We start from the raw sequence: 17,949 nt of genomic DNA on the forward strand, positions 1-17,949 counted from the left end.
TTGAAGTCTAGAAGATTACGAGATGGAATCTTGCCGCTGACATCTACTTTAGTAAGTTACCACAGACCAATCATTTTACCTAACATACTTTCTCTATCTGTAAAATAGGGATTATGATGCCTTTGAGTTCTACCTTATGGGTTGTTGGGAGGCTTAAATATAGGTAATGCACCTGGCAAATGCTATAGTTTTATATAAATGTCATATCCTTATTATTTTCTGTTTTATACTATTAGATTTGGTTGATTGTTCTAACCTAGCAGTTCTCTAAGTGTGGTCTTTGGATTCTTCATGGTTCCTAAGACCCTTTCAGGGCGTGCATGAGGTCAAAACTATTTTCATAATACTACTAAAACATTTCATTTATGGCAAATATTGATAGCTGTAGCTCACATGAACACAAGCTTTTTGGAGAGCATCAGAAATTTTTAAGAGTGTAAACGTATCTGGAGATTTAAAAAAAAGTTTGAGAACCATGGATTGAGCCTGTAAAGAATCTTTTTGGATTCTGACTCATTTATTCATTGTGAGAGCTGTCCCTCATGGCTTCATGCTATATATAAATTTGACAAGTATGACATTTATGCCTTTATTCAAGTTATTGATGAAAAAATTGAATAGCACAACACTCAGGACAAAGGTTTTGGGGGAAAGAACTGTCCAGCAGCTAAAGAAAGAGAGGTAATGCTATCCTTAAACACATCACTTCTGTACACTAAGTTCACATTAAATAATAGTATATTGGTTCCTGAAATAGCTAAGAAATTCAGGTGCCTGCCCAAATAGAATCTACCTTCCAACTCCAGGCTTTGATCCAGCATCTAACCAAAGTAATATTATAGTCTTAATATCTACAGTCAGTTCTAGGAAAGGAAGTTAAGCCTCGCAGGAGGGTAGGAAAATATATTGAGTCTTATTCTTTTGTATATTTATACCCCCAAACTAGGGCTAAATATTCCTCGAAACATTTATCATTCCCCCCTTAGTTTATTTCTCATAATTATTGAGATTTTATGGGTTCAGAAGCAAATTATGAGCTCCTTTCAGCAAACCATGTAAGAGAAAAGATAAATGCTTATGTCCCTATTGCATAATTGAAGATGTGTAAAAAGGAGCCACAGCAAAGAATAGTGCTGGTGTCAGTGAGAAACCAGTAAAGGAAGTCAGTGAGCCAAGACCTGAGGCATATTGAAAGAGAAGTTAGTATCACCAGAGATAGAACTGTAATGATTAAATGTTATATGACGGAAGTGATGCAAGTAGAGCACTAATTAAGTTAGACTGACCAGAATTTTTCCCCAGTGTACTGAGATAGGCTGGGGGAGATGTATTTCCTCCCTGTAGCTGTCATATCATACTTTCCTTTCACTTTGTGGTCCAGTGTCATCCCTGCATTATTACCACCCTGCTACTGCCAGAATTGACCCTCTTGAACCCATGTCCCCACTTGTGCCTCCTTTTAGGCGCTTGGGGCTTAGGTGCAGTTATCAGCTTTGTTTTGATGTTGGGGCCAGATTCCTTTCCTAGGTGATACTCATAGTAATTCTCCTATGCACAAAAAAGACACCTGGAGTCTCAATCTCTCCTTTCACTCTCCATCCCCATCTCACATTGAGTTTTGTGTCCTGATGTCTGCTAGCCCCACTACAATCTCAAATTTGCACTGAGTGCAAGAATTCTTGGTTAAAGCTCTGCATACTCAACAGTAAATGGTGAACGCATTCTGGAAAGAATGAGATGACTGGATAGCAGTGGTTGGGACAGACTAAATGGAGATGTTGGGACATCTGGAGAAATTGCTTGTTCTGAATATTGTGAGTTAATATAATAACTAGTGGATTAAACTCCTTGATTCTATCTACTGTTCTTTTCATCTAACTGTTGTTTTTCTCTTGTGAAAGTGTTGGAGTTATTCTTTAGGCATGTGAAAATATTTGACCAGCAATTACATTTTAAATGATTGTGCATATTTGATTTCTACTTGTTTGTTACCAGCTCAGTGTGTGTTACTGGTCTTTCCCTGCTTTCACAAATTTTTTTCTTCCATTTCTGATACACTCCATGTAATTTTGCTCATTTATTTCCTCATATATTACAGGGTCTCTCTTCATGCCACCCCTGTTCTCTGAAAAATAACTCCAGGTTCATAACACTTTTGTGGTCTGTCAAAACCATGCTTTCAGAATTCCTTACTGATGTTTCTTTGGTCAGATCAACCAAGAGACTCAGTAATTTAAAGCAAAGGACATTTAGTGGAACCAAATAGGAATATAAATTACAAATCTTCTTTCCTGCTCCCCCGCTTCCCCCTGCCTCCACATACATACACAAGAGGTATAGTCTTCCACAGAAATCCACACCATGGATGTGAGAAAATCCATATAGTGAGAAAACATGTGGGAAAAGGACTCCCTCCCCCGAAGTGAATAAGCATATGTATGTATGTATGTATGTATGTATGTATGTATGTATGTATAGCACCTACTGTGTGCTAACCACTGTGCTAAGTACATTTTACAATTACCCGATTTGGACCATCTTCGGAGGTAGTACTATTGTTATCCCCATTATTCAGTTAAGGAACTGAGGTATACAGATTAAATGACTTGCCCAAGGTTACATGGCAGGTGTCTGAGGCCAGCTTTGAACTCATGCGTTCCTGACTTCAGACCCAGTACACTATCCACTGTACAGTAGCTATTGTTTTTATTTCATCATCCCAGGATCCCTTTCAACTTTTTTGTGATTCAGACCTAGCCTATATCATTAAAAGAAGCCCTTATATGTTAAGTTTATATTTTGAAAGGCCTTGATTTGAAGCTGCTATTCTCTGAGTTTGGTCTTATTTTTTACTTATGATGAAAATTCATTTGTCCTCATTTCCACTACTACAGTACCAATTGCGAGCCTTTAAACCATATCACTGTCAACCTAGCTTATCCCATTTGCCAAGACAGTTTTACCAGGATGTGGCACCTGCACGTACTACAGCTTCTTGGAGCCACAGGTGAGAGTTGGGTGGCAGGTGGACACAAAAGGTGGATGAGCAGCCCTGAAAAGGTCTTGGCAAGCCCTTCCAGCAGAGGTGCTAGTCCTCCCTAACACTCCATACAGCCCAAACTCAGGTGAGTTAGGGGAATGTCTATACCAAGCGTGTGAAGATTTCCCTGAGCAGAATGGGTAGATGAGACCAATTTGTTCCAGGGGCTATGAAGGTGGCTGAAACAGGCACTTTGTAGTGCTTAGGGCTTGGTTGGACGTTGAAGACACCAAGGTCATCCACTGCATCCTGGGCCATTGCCAATCATTTTGCCCTTGTCTTGCCACTAGACTTTAATGGCCCTGGAAGAGAGAGTGAGGCTAATGATTTTGTGCAACTCTTTCTCATTTAAGTACAATTCACAAGCAAGTCAAAACATCATTTTGTGATGTTATTGGTCCTCTTTGAAAACAAAGGACAAATCAACCACATCACTATCAGCAACCCTCCTACTCCTCTTCCCCCATCTTTTTCTTAAAATTCAATGGGGCTCGATGTTGCTGATAATCTTCTGCAGCCTGAACCCCAAACTTTCCTGCCATTAACAAAGCTTTTGCTTTCCATATACTGCTTCAAAATTTTCTACCTTTAGTACAGCTAACTGCATTTCGGGTACTGAACAGTCTTCCATAGTCATTTTTTTGTTCTGTAACAGGGATTCTTAACCTGGGGTCCACCATTTATGGATAGAATTCTTTCAGGGGGATCATTAGATTAGTTGGTGAAAAATTATGTCTTGATTTCAAGTTTTCTTTGTAATCCTATGTATCTTATGAGTTATTCTGAGAAGGGATCCATTAGGCTTCATAAGAGTTTTAAATGGGTCAATGGTAGAAAAAAAATGTTAAGGAACCTTGCTCAATAAGGAGGGCCAGAGTCATGAAAACTGGTGTTTGAGCTCACTGGGTGGCCAAATGAGAAATTCTGCAGGAGGACCATCTGCTAATCTTGGGAGCCTCCAGTTGTCCTTCAAGTGTGGTGACAAGGGACCAGCCAGAACCCAGACTCAAGCCTTGAGCACCACCAAAATCTATAGGACCAACTTTCAAAGCCTATTATAAGCTACTGTACTTCCAGGACCCCAACACTGGTAAATATAGCCCTCAAAATGGAATCCATTCCTTTAGTCATCTCAATCTTGAAAGCATGAGCATATTCAGTGAGGCCCAGTGGGTCTATTCTGCCTTACCTGACCTATCCAGTTAGCTCAACACGCTATCGAGGTGTGATGTTGGGACCATCATGATCTATGTACCCTCATCTTGCCCACCCTCCTGTGCCTGGGAGAATCTAGCAAGCACACCACAGTGTTTTGTGAAGCCCCTGTGTGAATCTCTTGCAATTTCCTGAACTTACAATAATGTCCTAAAAAGTCCAGAATCCTCCCCCTCCCCCACCCAACTCTGGCTGTCTGGCTGTAGGTGTTCCCTATCAAAGAGCAGTGGCAGTGGCTAAAGCAGCCAAGCAGAACGTCACCCAGTAGCATGCTGTGACCCACTAGAATTTGTTGAGGATAATTCACTACCTTAGCTGACTGCTATACACCTAACCTCACTAGAGGTTTGCAGCCAGATGAGGAAAAGATACCTTTCAGTTCTCAGCCAGCCATTGCTCATGGACTGCCTCAGCCCAATTGCACAAGACTCTGTGGCGTTCCTGACACCTGTGGATGTTACAGATTGCTCAGATTCTACCCCCACAGGATGTCTCCAGATGAAGATACGTGCTCCTGAAGGTCAAACTTGGACCAAATCAGCAAACTTCAACACTGTAGTCGCTATCTGTATAAATCAAACCCAGCTGGCAGAGCCAGAAGGAATATGGTGGACATGTGCACCACCAATTCCCCAGTACCTTATCTACACCCATACTCCAGTACTTTTATTAATTTGACATGCACCCCAGTTACCATGCACCTGGGCCTCATGTTATACAGGGATGCCCCAGCAACACCCATCAGAACCCCTAGACATCCTGCACCATGCCTAACGTATAGTGGGATGTGTCCTGACAGGCATGGGGGCCCTTATTGGACTTGTACAATGGGGAATTGTAGAGGAAGGAGGTCTATAGGAAGCTGAAGGACACAAGGATGGCTATGGATAACAACAAAAGGACCGAATTGAGGACATTGCCAAAGGATTTGATAAATTAGCTGAAAGACAATGTACTTTGGGAGCTATGGGAATGGACTACAGACTGGCTTTGGACTTACTCTTAGCCAGAAGGGAGGAGTTTATGATTTTTTAAAGTCCTCCTTTTGCATGTGGATTGACTGTTCAAGATAAAGAGCCTTCCTTGGCACAGTGGATGGAGCACTCGTCCTGGAGTCAGGAGGACCTGAGTTCAAATTTGGCCTCAGACCAAACTTTGACACTTACTAGGTATGTGACCCCGGGCAAGTCACAGAGAGAGAGAGAGAGAGAGAGAGAGAGAAGAGAGAGAGAGAGAGAGAGAGAGAGAGAGAAAGAAAGAGAAAGAAAGGCGAGCCTTCCTCATATTCTGTATGAGAAACCAAGTAAAGACTGTTGGTATCATCATCACAGACATCAAGAACATCTTGCCAGGGCCAATGACAATTTTTAGTGATCTTTTTTCCTAGATTTTTTCAGGCAAAGAGGCAGGATTCCTGTAAGGATCCTTTGAGGTTATTGTGATTATTGTGCTTGCTTTTTTTTGTTTAGATTAATACATACACATGGTGATGAATGATGGTGGTTCGGGAACCAGAGGGTGGATTGTGTTAAAAATCATATCTTATTCTGGTCCTCCTTACCACACATCACCCCCTCTAGTTGGTATGTTTATAAGTGGCCAGTATAAAGGGACAATGGCAGGAAGCAAGATTGCGATGGGGAACCTAGATGTCACATACAAAGTGTCCCAAAGATCAAAGGGATGTAAGTTACAAATTGAATTATTGTATATTATTTACAAATCACATCCTGATATGTGCTGAATCAAGGGAAAAGCCTCTGCCATGGGCTTTTGTTGCTATGATATGTACATCTGAGACAGGTTCCAGACCAGCAGAAAACTAAATGTGGTGCTGGTAACTCTGCAATGACGTGGATTTTTTCACTTGGAAATTTTACTGAAAACTTTGAGTTAGTGAATTAGCTACGTGATGGCACAAATAAGACTTAATCTGTCCCCCACCAAAACTTTAAAAATGGGACCCCAAACTCCTGCCTCCTGAGCACTCCTTCAGCTCCTAAGATTTCATGTTCCACAGGAATCCAGGGTCACATGAATAATATTGTCTGCCCCCCCCCACCCTTCCAGCCTTCCATCACTGTCCCATCCCTTGTCCCCAGGCCATCTGCTTCTGTACCTTGTCTCTGCCCTACTCCTTTTATATCCTTATTAAAGTGTGATTGCAGCCTCACTTCCTGTTGCCATTGTGGTCTTTGCTGGCAAGTACCCAAAGAACCAGAAGCACCTGTTGCCATTTCTGTAAATTAGTGATCAGTTCAGGGTTCACCTGCCCTCTGACCTATTCCACCTTGACATGCATACAATGAAATGAGATATGTCATTCACCTTGTGAGTCTTCTATAGAAATGTGAACTGTTCACTGGGAGACCTTTGTCAAGTTCATCAGCCTTTTATTGCCCACAGAGAATCATCTCTGATCCCGTTCTAGACCAGTAATTGATGTGCATTAGTGGAGAGAGTTCCTGCAGTCAGAGTTCCTTATGGCCAATGAAATCACATGTCTACACTCTCCTTTCTACCCACCCCTCAAAAAACCTTTGACTTCAACAATAAGCAAAAGAGAAATTTACTTAATAATGAATGAGTACTCATTAAGTACTTTGTTATTTCATTCTCATTTAAATGATTATTTAATGAACAGTTTCATAGTAAAACTTTTTTTTTCCTGAATGTGCTAACCCATAGTTTCCTGAAGGTATCAGTGGCCAATGGGTTCTGGCCCCATTTTGTGGCGGTATTGTCTTCCCCTTCCCAGACCTTTACCTTGACTAGTGGGTTGCATCGTCCTCTCTCACTTTGATCCTAGTACCCAGGGAGAGAGGAAAGGGGGTAGAAATAAGGATTTAAATACCATTTACTATGTACCAGACACTGTGCTGAGCACTTCATTATTATCTCATTTCCTCCTCACAGTAGCCTTATGAGGTAGGTTTAATTATTAACCCCATTTTATAATTGAGGCAGCTGAGGCAGACAGGGGTTAAGTGACTTGTCCAGGGCCACACAGTAAGAGGTGTTTGAGGCAGTATTGAAACTTATCTCTTTAGGACTCCAGGCCCAGCGCTTTATACATTAGGCTACTTAGCTTCTAGTCCCTTGACTTACTTCTGACAATTAATTATTGCCTTGTCCTTTGGATTCCCAGTTTTTTGTCCTATCCTGTAGAGGAGATACTTGTAGTCTCTGCTTTGAAAGTCTGGTCTGTCTTTGTAAGGAAATCGTTAACTGCCTTGTGCCTGGTCCTTAGGATTCTTTCTTTAGTTATTAAATGTCTACTTTAAGCAAGATACTTTTCCAGCTGACTTCTGACCCTCAGTAACTCCAGGAGGCATTACTTTCTCCTGTTGGACCTTTGCCCATCACATGGTCATATCTTGTATTTACCAGAGGATTAGTACCCATCCCTTTCCTCTTTTAACTCTCCTGACCAACTGCCCTCACACTGTGGTCACCCACATCTTAGTATGATTGTATTGTAACATCAGGAACACACGTCAAGCAAAGTGTCCCTGTGTTCTAACTAAAAGACAGAATTTAGTTACAAATGAGCCACATTGCCAGTTTCTTACATCACGTGTAATGGGCTTTATCTCTGCAAGGATGTTGTAAAATTTTTGAGAGCCATGGCTGGGTCTCTTGTTTTTCTTTGCCCTTTGTTTATCTCTGTGGTGTCTAATAAAGCATTCTGTACACATTCAGTGCTTAATAAATATCATTAAGGAATAGTTCCAACTTTAGCCTCAAGCTCCTTGTTCAAAAGGAAACTCAGTCAGCTTCCATCCCAGTGACATTCTGTGCATTACCAGAAACAAAGGTGGCATAGAGTAAGCTGGATAGCTGAAGATCTCTGAGAGTAAACAAGTCACACTAGTTAGCTGAGTGACCGCTGATTTTCAGTTCATCTTTATTTCCCAGATCCACCACCTTCTCTTGGAGATTCAGTTAAATTAAACAGACAGTTGCTATTGACTTCTGGTGTGGCACTCTACTAGGTTCTGGGACCCCAGGACACAAACAAAAGAGTCCCTGCCCTGCTGGAGCTTTCATTCTCTGTGGGAGTAGAGCATGCACACAAATCAGGGTAGTACAAGGAAAACTGAGAAGGCACAGAATTAGGGGCAGAGCCTCTGTTCCAGCTCTGAGGACAACATTTAGACAAGTTCATTTATTGATTATAAATTTGGAGAAAAGGCAGAGGTTTTGAGTTCTGCAGTGAGGTGGCTCAGTGTATAGAGCACCAGTAGTGGAATCAGGAAGAATCACCTTCATGAGTTCAAATCCAGCCTCAGATACTTACTATCTGGGTGACCTTGGGCAAGTCACTTAACTCTGTTTTCCTCAATTCCTTATCTATAAAGTGAGTTGGAGAAGCAAATGGCAAACCCCTCCAGTATCTTTGCTGTAAAAACCTCAAATATGGGGTCATGAAGAATTGGATATAACCAAAAAATGACTGAACAGCAACAAAGTCTGGGGGAAAGCAGCTGCGCTACCTGCTGATAAGTAAGTAGTCACTAGCTGAAGTGAGTAGACTTTAAGCCTACTTATAGGGTCATGGGACCAAAGACCTTAGAATTAATTAAGAAAAATTAAATTTTATTACTTTCTGGCACAGCCCATAACTGAGATTGAGGAATGATGGTTACCTGGTACAGATTCTTTAATGAAGAGATTCAAATAATTTATAATTAACATATATACTTGATACTTCCCAGCAGTGTTGTTCAATGAAAAATGGATTTCCTAAGGAAAAATAACATGCCAAACCTCTGTAGAATTACTATGCATCATGGTGTAGGAGTGATGCAGTCACAGAAGTAAGGTCCTCGAGGGAACTGCTAGCACATATCATCATAATCAGTGTTGACCTTTGTATTATGCGTGAAATGTTATTAACGGCTTTTAATACATTAGATCCCGCAAATAATACTTTTACACATGAGGAAACCCAAGCCCAAAGTGGTTGAGAGGTTGCTTATCCATCATAGAGGTACGTAGACTTCAAATCCAAGTTGCCTGAGGCTAAGTCCAGTATCCATAAGATTATCCCTTATGTTATCACTTAGGCATTCAATGAATGTCAGATTTAATTGAAATAAAATTACAGGCCATCTCTTCCTTATTTTATATATATAGAAACTGAGTCCCAGAGAGGGGCTTGTTATTGCAGTGAGTTGCATAAATTAAAAATACATACTCAGTACAAAGTCAGGAAGATCTGAGTTGGATTCCTCCCTCAGATACTTACTAGCTGTGTCACCCTAAACAAATTATTTAACTTCCTTCAGTTTCAGTTTTCTGATTAGAAAAATTAGGATTATCGTTAGTACCAACCTCATAAGGTTGTTGTCAAAGTCAAGTGAAATTCCCTACATGAAACACCTTTCACACCTTAAAGTAAAATGTAAATACTCGATATTGTTTTAAGATGAGAGATTTTGAATGGAATCATGAGAGGAATACTTAGGATCTATTTCTGACAGCTTGGAAAGTGCCTGCAGAAATGTTCTTTGACACCACCCTGCCAACACTCAGAGAGAAGCTTCATCATTATAAGTATGGAATTTCTTGTGTTTTTGTTTTCAGTGGATGATTCAAAGACCATTCAAAGCAGCAACATTCTTTGGCTGCATTGGCATGGACAAATTTGGTGAGATCCTGAAGAAGAAAGCTGCAGAAGCCCATGTGGATGCGCATTACTATGAACAGAATGAGCAGCCTACAGGAACTTGTGCTGCCTGCATCACCGGTGACAATAGGTCAGACCAGATTTCTTGTGAAAATAGTTACTGAGACAAATGTTGGTAAGAGAGAAGTTAGAATTTGGAATTGGAATTCTATGTTTCTGACCTTTTAATATTATTGGGTAGTAATTATTAGGACAGCTAGGTGACCCAGTGGATAAAGCACTGAGCTTGCATTCAGGGAGATTTATTTTCCTGAGTTCAAATCCAGCCTCAGACATTTCCCAGTTGTGTGATTTTGGGAAAGTCACTTCACCCTGTTTGCCTCAGTTTCCTCATCGATAAGATGAGCTGGAGAAGGAAACGGCAAGCCACTCCAGTGTCTTTGCCAAGAAAACCCCAAAATGGGGTCATGGAGAGTCGGACATGACTGAAAATGAGTAAGCAACAAATAATCAACCAAAAAGCTTTTTTAAAGCAATTACTACTATGTGTGAGTGGCTCTGAGGTTGTGTGTGTGTGTGTGTATTTACTGCCCTCCAGGAACTTGTAATGACAGAGACAGCATGCACATAAACAGACATGTGCAAGTTCCATAGAGAGTAGATGGAGATATCCCCAGTGAGAAGACAGGAGCTGAGGGAAGGGGAACCAGTAAAAGCCGCCTACAAGAGGCTTAAAGTGAGTGTTGAAGAAGTGTTTCAAAAGGCAGAGGAGAAAAGGAAGCAAGCACTTTGTGTGTAGACACAGAAAACATTGTAATGATCTCTATTTGGTGACAGGTTGAAATTTCTCTTTTGGTGGTGTCATTTTTTTGGGTTCAGAGTGCTTTGTTGTACATAGTTCATAGACTCTTTGAAAAAACAAACCAAAAACTCTGTGACGATTTTCCTTCCTCTACAATGGTGTACACATGGTTCTGGTTTCTGATTTCTCCACTAAATATGTTAAAATAGAGAGCTTTCTTCATTTGGGGATATTTTTACTAATGGGCAATATCATACTTGGCAGGCTAAACCCATGTTAATAGATTAACAATTTCGTTTGAGATAGAGAGGCACAACTAATGAGAACTTTCAAGTACGTGAATATGTGGAGAAATTTCTAACAACCTAAAATATATAGATCTATGAAAATAGCTGTTATAAATTTTAATATAATTCTTAATAGTAACACTAATCGTATAAAACATACAACTATTCCTGTAAAGAAAATGAAATCATAGTATCTTTCCTGAACCCAGTTGGTTCTCATGTAATACAAAGCCATTGCAGCCATCATGATTCTTAGCACAGGGAAAGGCAGAGAGAGCTAGCTTCCTGTGTCCTCGAAGGTAACCCCGTTACACCCTCCTCTACAGAACTGTTCCCTGATTCTCCAAGACAGAGAGGGAAAGGGCCCTTAGAAAGCTCCTTGCCCTCTTCTTTTGGTCTAGATGGAGCTTTCCTACAGATGAAGTAAAGAATAGAGCATCTCTTTGTTCCTGCAGAAAAGACACGAGGAAGAAAAAGAGAAAATAATTATATTCAAGATTCTTTTTCTGAATGAGTTGGACAGGTGGCCACGGAGGTCAGTTCTGATTCCCAAATTTTATGATTCTCTGATTGAAAAAGCCCAGAGTGCAGAACCCTCCTGGCTATTCTTAAGTCTCAACCAATTTTTGTAGTTTAGTTAGTTCACCTCTTTGATTATCTGTGCCACTCCTCAGTTCCTCCCCCTAAAGAATGTAGGCAACAACACACGTTCTGCATTGAAAGCTCTTTGCAACGTCAGTTTGCCCTCACCCCAGTTCTATTTTAGGTACAAGGAGGCCTTCTCTTTGAATAGAGAAGGCTGCCTCTTCCATCCAACCACATGACTCATTAGGGGACTCAATTTCCTGAGACCTATTCTGCCTCAAGCTCAGTGGGAAAGGGACAAATTACTGTGTCTCTCATTCCAAACAGCTAGAATGTAATTAGTTGTCAGTTGATTATTATGTTATTGCCAAGATTGTTAAGTAGGCAGGCTCCTAAAAAAAAAAAAAAGTCTTATGGATTCAAGTCGTACCTTTAGTTGCCAGGGTTCTTGGGCACTAGAACATAAATGATTGAATAATAATGACTACGTCACAAGGTCATCTCTCCCATAGACAATACCTTAAGAACCTTTCCTGTTCTCTTGGTTTTGAATCCTGACAGGTAGAAACCTTATCTCCTTTTGGGTCCCTTCACCATAGAACATCTAGGTCAAGTCTTGAGGATAGCTGAGGAATTCAGTGAATATTCATTGCATCAATGAAATGAATAAGTAATATTTTTAGGAATAGAGATGTATAATATACTACATCTAGGAGGGACATTAGAGATCTTTCATGTTTTGGAACAAAATTTTTCTGGCCAGTCCTTTTTCTTCACTTAATATTTATCCTCCTTACAAGAGATCTATATCTACTTCCTCTGTGTCTTTTCTCTAGTAAAAATCTCCATGCTAATCTTTCATAGTTCTGTAATTTTAAAATGTTGGTTTTATGTTTAAAAAAATATTTTCCAAGGTTTTCTTGAATGTCAGTAGCAAAACTTATTCAAAATTTGTATTTGGATTTCTGAATGTATTTCTTGAAATTCACTAGTTGAAATACTGATGTGAGATCTATTTTATAAAGACTTCATTGTGTGATTTCAGGAGCAGTAATAAATTTGCCAGCTAAATGGTCTTATAAAAAGTTTTCCTAGCAAATAGTTTGTCATTATTTTCCTTTTTGTGTCTTTCATTTTCTTATTATTCTATGCATTTCTGTCTTTTCCCCCACTATTTTTTCTCCCTTTCTCTTTCTCCCCTCTTATTTCAAATCATGCTCTTTCTTTGCCTTCCTTTACTGTTGTCTAGGAACTTCAGGCATCAGTGCACTGTTAAATCAGATAATCATAGAGTTTTGGACTGAAAAGAGACCTATTAGAGATACTCTTTGCCAAGCCTTTCATTTTACATTTCTAGAATTTGAGTCCTAGAGAAGCAAAATGACTTGCTTAAGACAACTTACTTTATTTTCCTAGGAGTCACAGATTTGTACATATGTGCAGGGAGATGGATGTGAGTTCACAAATATTAAGCACATGGTAGACACATGTAACAATATTTAAAGGCACAATTCGGAATATTAGAGAAATAAGTAAAGGAAACACTAAAAACCATTTGGTTTTTCCTGTGCAGAGGCAGCTAGGTGAGATAGGAAGAGCTGAGTTCAAATTCTGCCTCAGATACTTCATTAACTATTTGACCTTAAGCAAGGCACTTAATCTTTGCCTGCCTCAGTTTCTTAATTTATAAAATGGGAGTAATGATATCATCCACTTCTCAGGATATTGTGAGTATGAAATGAGATAACATTTCTAACGTGCTTCACAAACCTTAAAGCGCTATATAAATTTGACTGTTGTTGTTGTTGTTGTTGTTATTATTATTATTAAGTGGGCTGCTCATATGGTGAAAGTGAAGAACAACAAAATCGGTGCTCATGAATGGTGTAAAGTGTTGTAGAGGAAGCTCTCCAACTCTTTGGGCAGATTGTATTGAAGATCTTTGGAAAAAAAGGAAAAGTGAGATACAATGAAAAAACATGAATGGCTTGCAGTCAAAGCAACTTCCACATTGAGATCATAGATCTTTTGAAATGTACACGTTCTGAGGAGCAGAGCCAACAGTTGGGAGCATCCAAGTATGTTAGTAGGTCAGTGGTCCTGCTGGATTTGGAATCAGAAGACTTTGACTAGAATTCTTACTTTTCCTCCTGTGCAGACTTGGTCAAGATACTTAACATCTCGACCTCTGTTTCCTTATTTATAAAATGAGATCATCAAATAACTTCCAGCCCTAAATCTTTGGACCATGAATCATGAACAAGGATTCTCAGGTGTTCCCCAAGACCAGTTTTATACTCATTCTAAAGTGGTAAAACACAAGTCTCTTTAGATGTCATATGGTCTGTGCTAATAAAAGGTTAAGACCCTTTCCTCTTAGGCTTCTTTTTCCTTTAAATTCTTCTTCATTCATTCAGTTATGATTTGCTAAAGTGATATCTATAGTAGATACTCATTTATTGAATAGTGAAGTCAATTTTCTCTGTTGGAGAACTGGAGTCATTTCACAAAAAATTAGTTCTAATGTTGATGATGTTGATCTCAAACATATAAGCCTTTCCTGGAGTTCACTTTTTAAGAGTGGTCGGTGCTTCCTTATCCATCCCTCTTGTTCTTCATACTCTGTCTCCAAATAAAATGAATCATCTGTAGAAGATCAATATAGGTTTACCATTGTGTTTGTGAAGGTTTCTGTTCATAATTTTCTACCTCCACCGAATTGACATGATTTCTATTCAGTGCTCCAGAAATATTTCTCCAAACCGTATCATTTTTTATACAAATGATGCATTTTTAAAGTGAGAAACTCTCTGGAATTGACTCTTAGATAGAAATAACATTTCTAAGACATTTTAAAAATATTTGTGATATATAAGAAAAGCGGAATGGTGTTATTATGGTTGTGATCAGAAGGTATGGAAGCTGAGCAACCAACTTTCCTTTTTGGGGGGGGAGGTGAGGCATTCGGGGTTAAGTGACTTGCCCAGGGTCACACAACTAGGAAGTGTGAAGTGTCTGAGGCCGCATTTGAACTCAGGTCTTCCTGACTCCAGGGCCAGTGCTCTATCCACTGTGCAACCTAGCCACCCCTCCATCTTTCTTTAGAAGAAATCAATCTAAAGCTACTCCCACTAACTTTGGTTTCTCAATAAAAATAGTTAAATACTGTGCTATGTCTTTATCCTTTAGCACTTATGAGCCTTTTTTTTTTACACAATACCTCATAATGTGTAATTGTGAAAAGATTATGGGCAAGGGGCAAATTTTTCTAGGCTAAAAATAATTACATTTGGGGCTATAGGATACTAAAACAGAAAGAGAGAGAAAGATCTATAATAAACTGATGGATGAATGAGTTGAAATGAATTTTTTGAAATAAATTAAATTTTTATTTTTACAAAGAACTATATAGAACAGCCTAGAATGATAAGTGCCAAGACAATTACCTTTTTACTTGAAAAAGAAATAATAATCACATTCTTCTTTGTCTCTGTTTCATTTCCCTTATGTAATTCTATATTAGAAATGAAAAGAAGGTCACTGTATGAACCAGTGGACTTTAAAAAGCATATAATCAATTTTATTTAATGACATAATATAAAATATAATTTTATTCTATCTGGTTTGATCATTGGTCAATAATTAAAAAGTCACTATAATAGTTTGGGCAGAATCTGAGCTGCTGAGTTGTACTTAAGTTTTCCAGCTGTAACATGAGAGAAGCCCAGGGGCTTGGCAGCTGTGGAAACTAATTTTAATTGATTCCAGCCCTTAAAATGTAATGTTTTGCAAATTAATTCCCCATAGTAACTGTAGAGTATGTAGTGAAGACATGTGTTGGAATATGAAATTAATCCTAGGTTTGATTTTTAGAGCATTTGGATAAATACACAAAATACAGTCTATCTGTAAATGTTTTATAAACAAAGACATTTTTGCAGTAATTAGGATTAAGCTTTTCATCATCCGCTTTTGCACATTAACATTCCAATATGTTCTTTTCTTTTTAGGTGAATTTTAACCTTTTAAAATGTGTCAGTCATGCATTTCAAATTGCCCAAAAATGCTTTTCATTTTCTATTTCTCAGCATTTTAAGTTAGTAGTTTTAAGTTTCTAGAATACGGATTTCTCATCTTGATGAATGTCCTAAACATACTTTGTAACTTGACAATCTCACTTAAGTCCTCAAGAGAAAATGAACCTTATGTTCATGTTTGAAACAAAATGAACAGCCCACAAAATATTGGGAATCGATGGTCTACAAAAGTATACAACCAGTTTTTCCAATAGCAAGAAAACCTGTTTTTGCTTGGTTATTTTAGGTCCCTTGTTGCCAATCTTGCTGCCGCCAATTGTTATAAAAAGGAAAAACATCTTGACTTGGAAAAAAACTGGAAGTTGGTAGAAAAAGCCAAAGTTTATTACATAGCAGTAAGTATGGATTACTTTATATTTGTGGTACTTATTGACATTACAAATTGTGATTGTCAGCTGTTGTACAGGTTAAATAATTTGCTTAATGTAACCTGCAAATCTCAAGTCAAAACATGGTAGTATCACTTTTGCAAATAGTGAGGGAAAATGTAACCATTGTATGTTTGTGTTGTCTGTTTTTTGGTTTCCATCTGTTTGGATCCATTCTAGATAGATACTTGCTTACACTGAGTACAGGATGCCTTATTAAGCCAACCTTTTTCTTAAGAGCTCTTGTAATATTTGTTCAGCAAATTTACATTCCACATTTTTAAGGCAAATTGTTGTGAAGGATGCCCGGATTATGTAGAAAAACATTATTAGCATAATTATTCATTGCAAACAATTTGAGCTTATTTGCCTGAAAAATCTTAATTGCTATTTATTCCATAGTAATTACCGTGACACCTTATAATTCAATATTTCAGTAACATTGATCATGACAAGAGTCTTGGATCTGGGCAGGGAAGCAGGCTATGCTTTGAATTATTAAATCTTTTGGGCCATACAGTATGTAAAAAAAAAAAGTTAATTTCTAAAACTGGGTGGTTTTTTTTACTTGAAAAAAAATCCTTCTGAATTAATCCAGTACTCCTTTGGTGATGTTTAAATTCTGGGTAAACAGAGAATTTGTTTCCATGTCAATGTGAGGTATCTGTAGTTGATCACAATCAGTAATTAAATAGAAGCTTCTATGAAAGATTATAGACCCATAATGCGTATATAATCTATGGTTCTAGTATAACAGATGCTGCCATTCTGCTACCTGAACTGTGTGGGAACAGCTGGCAAAAAAGTGTAAAAAATTGATTATCCAGTAGGAACACATTCATTGAAAATATAGTTATTTCTTTCAGCTAGTGTTAATGTCTCCTCCAGCCTGTTAGTGTGCAGTACTGTAGGCTTTACATGGCTGTTATTGATTCTTGTGTAGAGCAGAGACTGCCCCTTTTTAACTGTCAAACAAATACTAACATTGAAGGTTGTACAAAGGAGAGGCATCCCACAGCTCCTGCCACATATTTGAAAAAACATTTCAGGAATTTGTTTATTCCCCAGAATTATTTTAACTTTTAATTTGTTCCTATAAATAGTCTCAGGTTTTCATTTTCAAACAGTGATACCTTTGTCGATGAATTTAGTTTTCGATCTAAACTGATGATTTTGTAGCCTTTTCCTTTGGGGGCTAAAATGCCATCAAGAGGTTTTATTTCACTTATGGATTTTTATTTTTCAAAAATCAACAAACCTTGGGGTTTGAAGTTTGTTGTGATCTATACTAGACTGCTTACAATAGTTAAGACATACGACAGTTTTTTTGTGTACCAAAATAGCAGTGTTTCTAAGACAGAGTTCCCTGTATTTTAATTTTTCAACTTTATGAATTTTCATACAAAGAGATAATCAGTTCAGCACTCCTTCCCTGCCCTCATCTTATAACTATCTTCTAATCCCACAGGACTCTTTATACATAGTAATAAAGAAACTGTCTGTATTGCCTGGTGGCCAGGCAATCAACAAACATTTATTAAGGGCCTACTATTGTGCAAAGGCAGTATGCTAAGTGCTGGGGATACAAATTGGAAAAGAAAGATCTTCCCTACCCTCTAGAAGTTTACAACTGAATAGGGGAAAGTGACATACAAAAGGAGGCTGAAAAGGGGAATGGCAAGGGGGAGGGTATGAGGTATGAGGGTGTAATGGAGAAATCTCAAGAAATGCTACCAGGTCAGAAATATGCCCTCTTTGAGTGGAGTCATTAGGAGGAGCTCTTGTGATTTCTTTATCCACAACGATGTAGATATTATCTTCAAGGCTTTCTTCTTACTCTCTCTTCCAGCTTCTTCCCTATTAACTCAAGAAAACCATTGTTGTTCCATTGTTTCTTTATCCATCTCTGTTTTATTTGTGTGC

The 17,949-nt window shown here is 38.6% G+C and overlaps 1 protein-coding gene across 2 annotated transcripts in view; it reads left to right on the top strand.

Annotated features, from left to right (window-relative positions):
* Positions 1-17,949, top strand: part of ADK (adenosine kinase) — a 616,356-nt gene that overhangs the window by 329,517 nt on the left and 268,890 nt on the right. For both annotated transcript variants that reach the window (XM_021006126.2, XM_021006124.2), the window contains 2 exons: positions 9,845-10,017; positions 15,885-15,993. In XM_021006126.2, coding sequence (XP_020861785.1) covers positions 9,845-10,017; positions 15,885-15,993 — 282 coding nt within the window. The remainder of the gene's footprint in view (positions 1-9,844; positions 10,018-15,884; positions 15,994-17,949) is intronic.

The sequence above is a fragment of the Phascolarctos cinereus genome, unplaced genomic scaffold (assembly GCF_003287225.1).
Source record: "Phascolarctos cinereus isolate Bilbo 61053 unplaced genomic scaffold, phaCin_HiC Scaffold_3;HRSCAF=262, whole genome shotgun sequence".
Lineage (NCBI taxonomy): Eukaryota > Metazoa > Chordata > Mammalia > Diprotodontia > Phascolarctidae > Phascolarctos > Phascolarctos cinereus.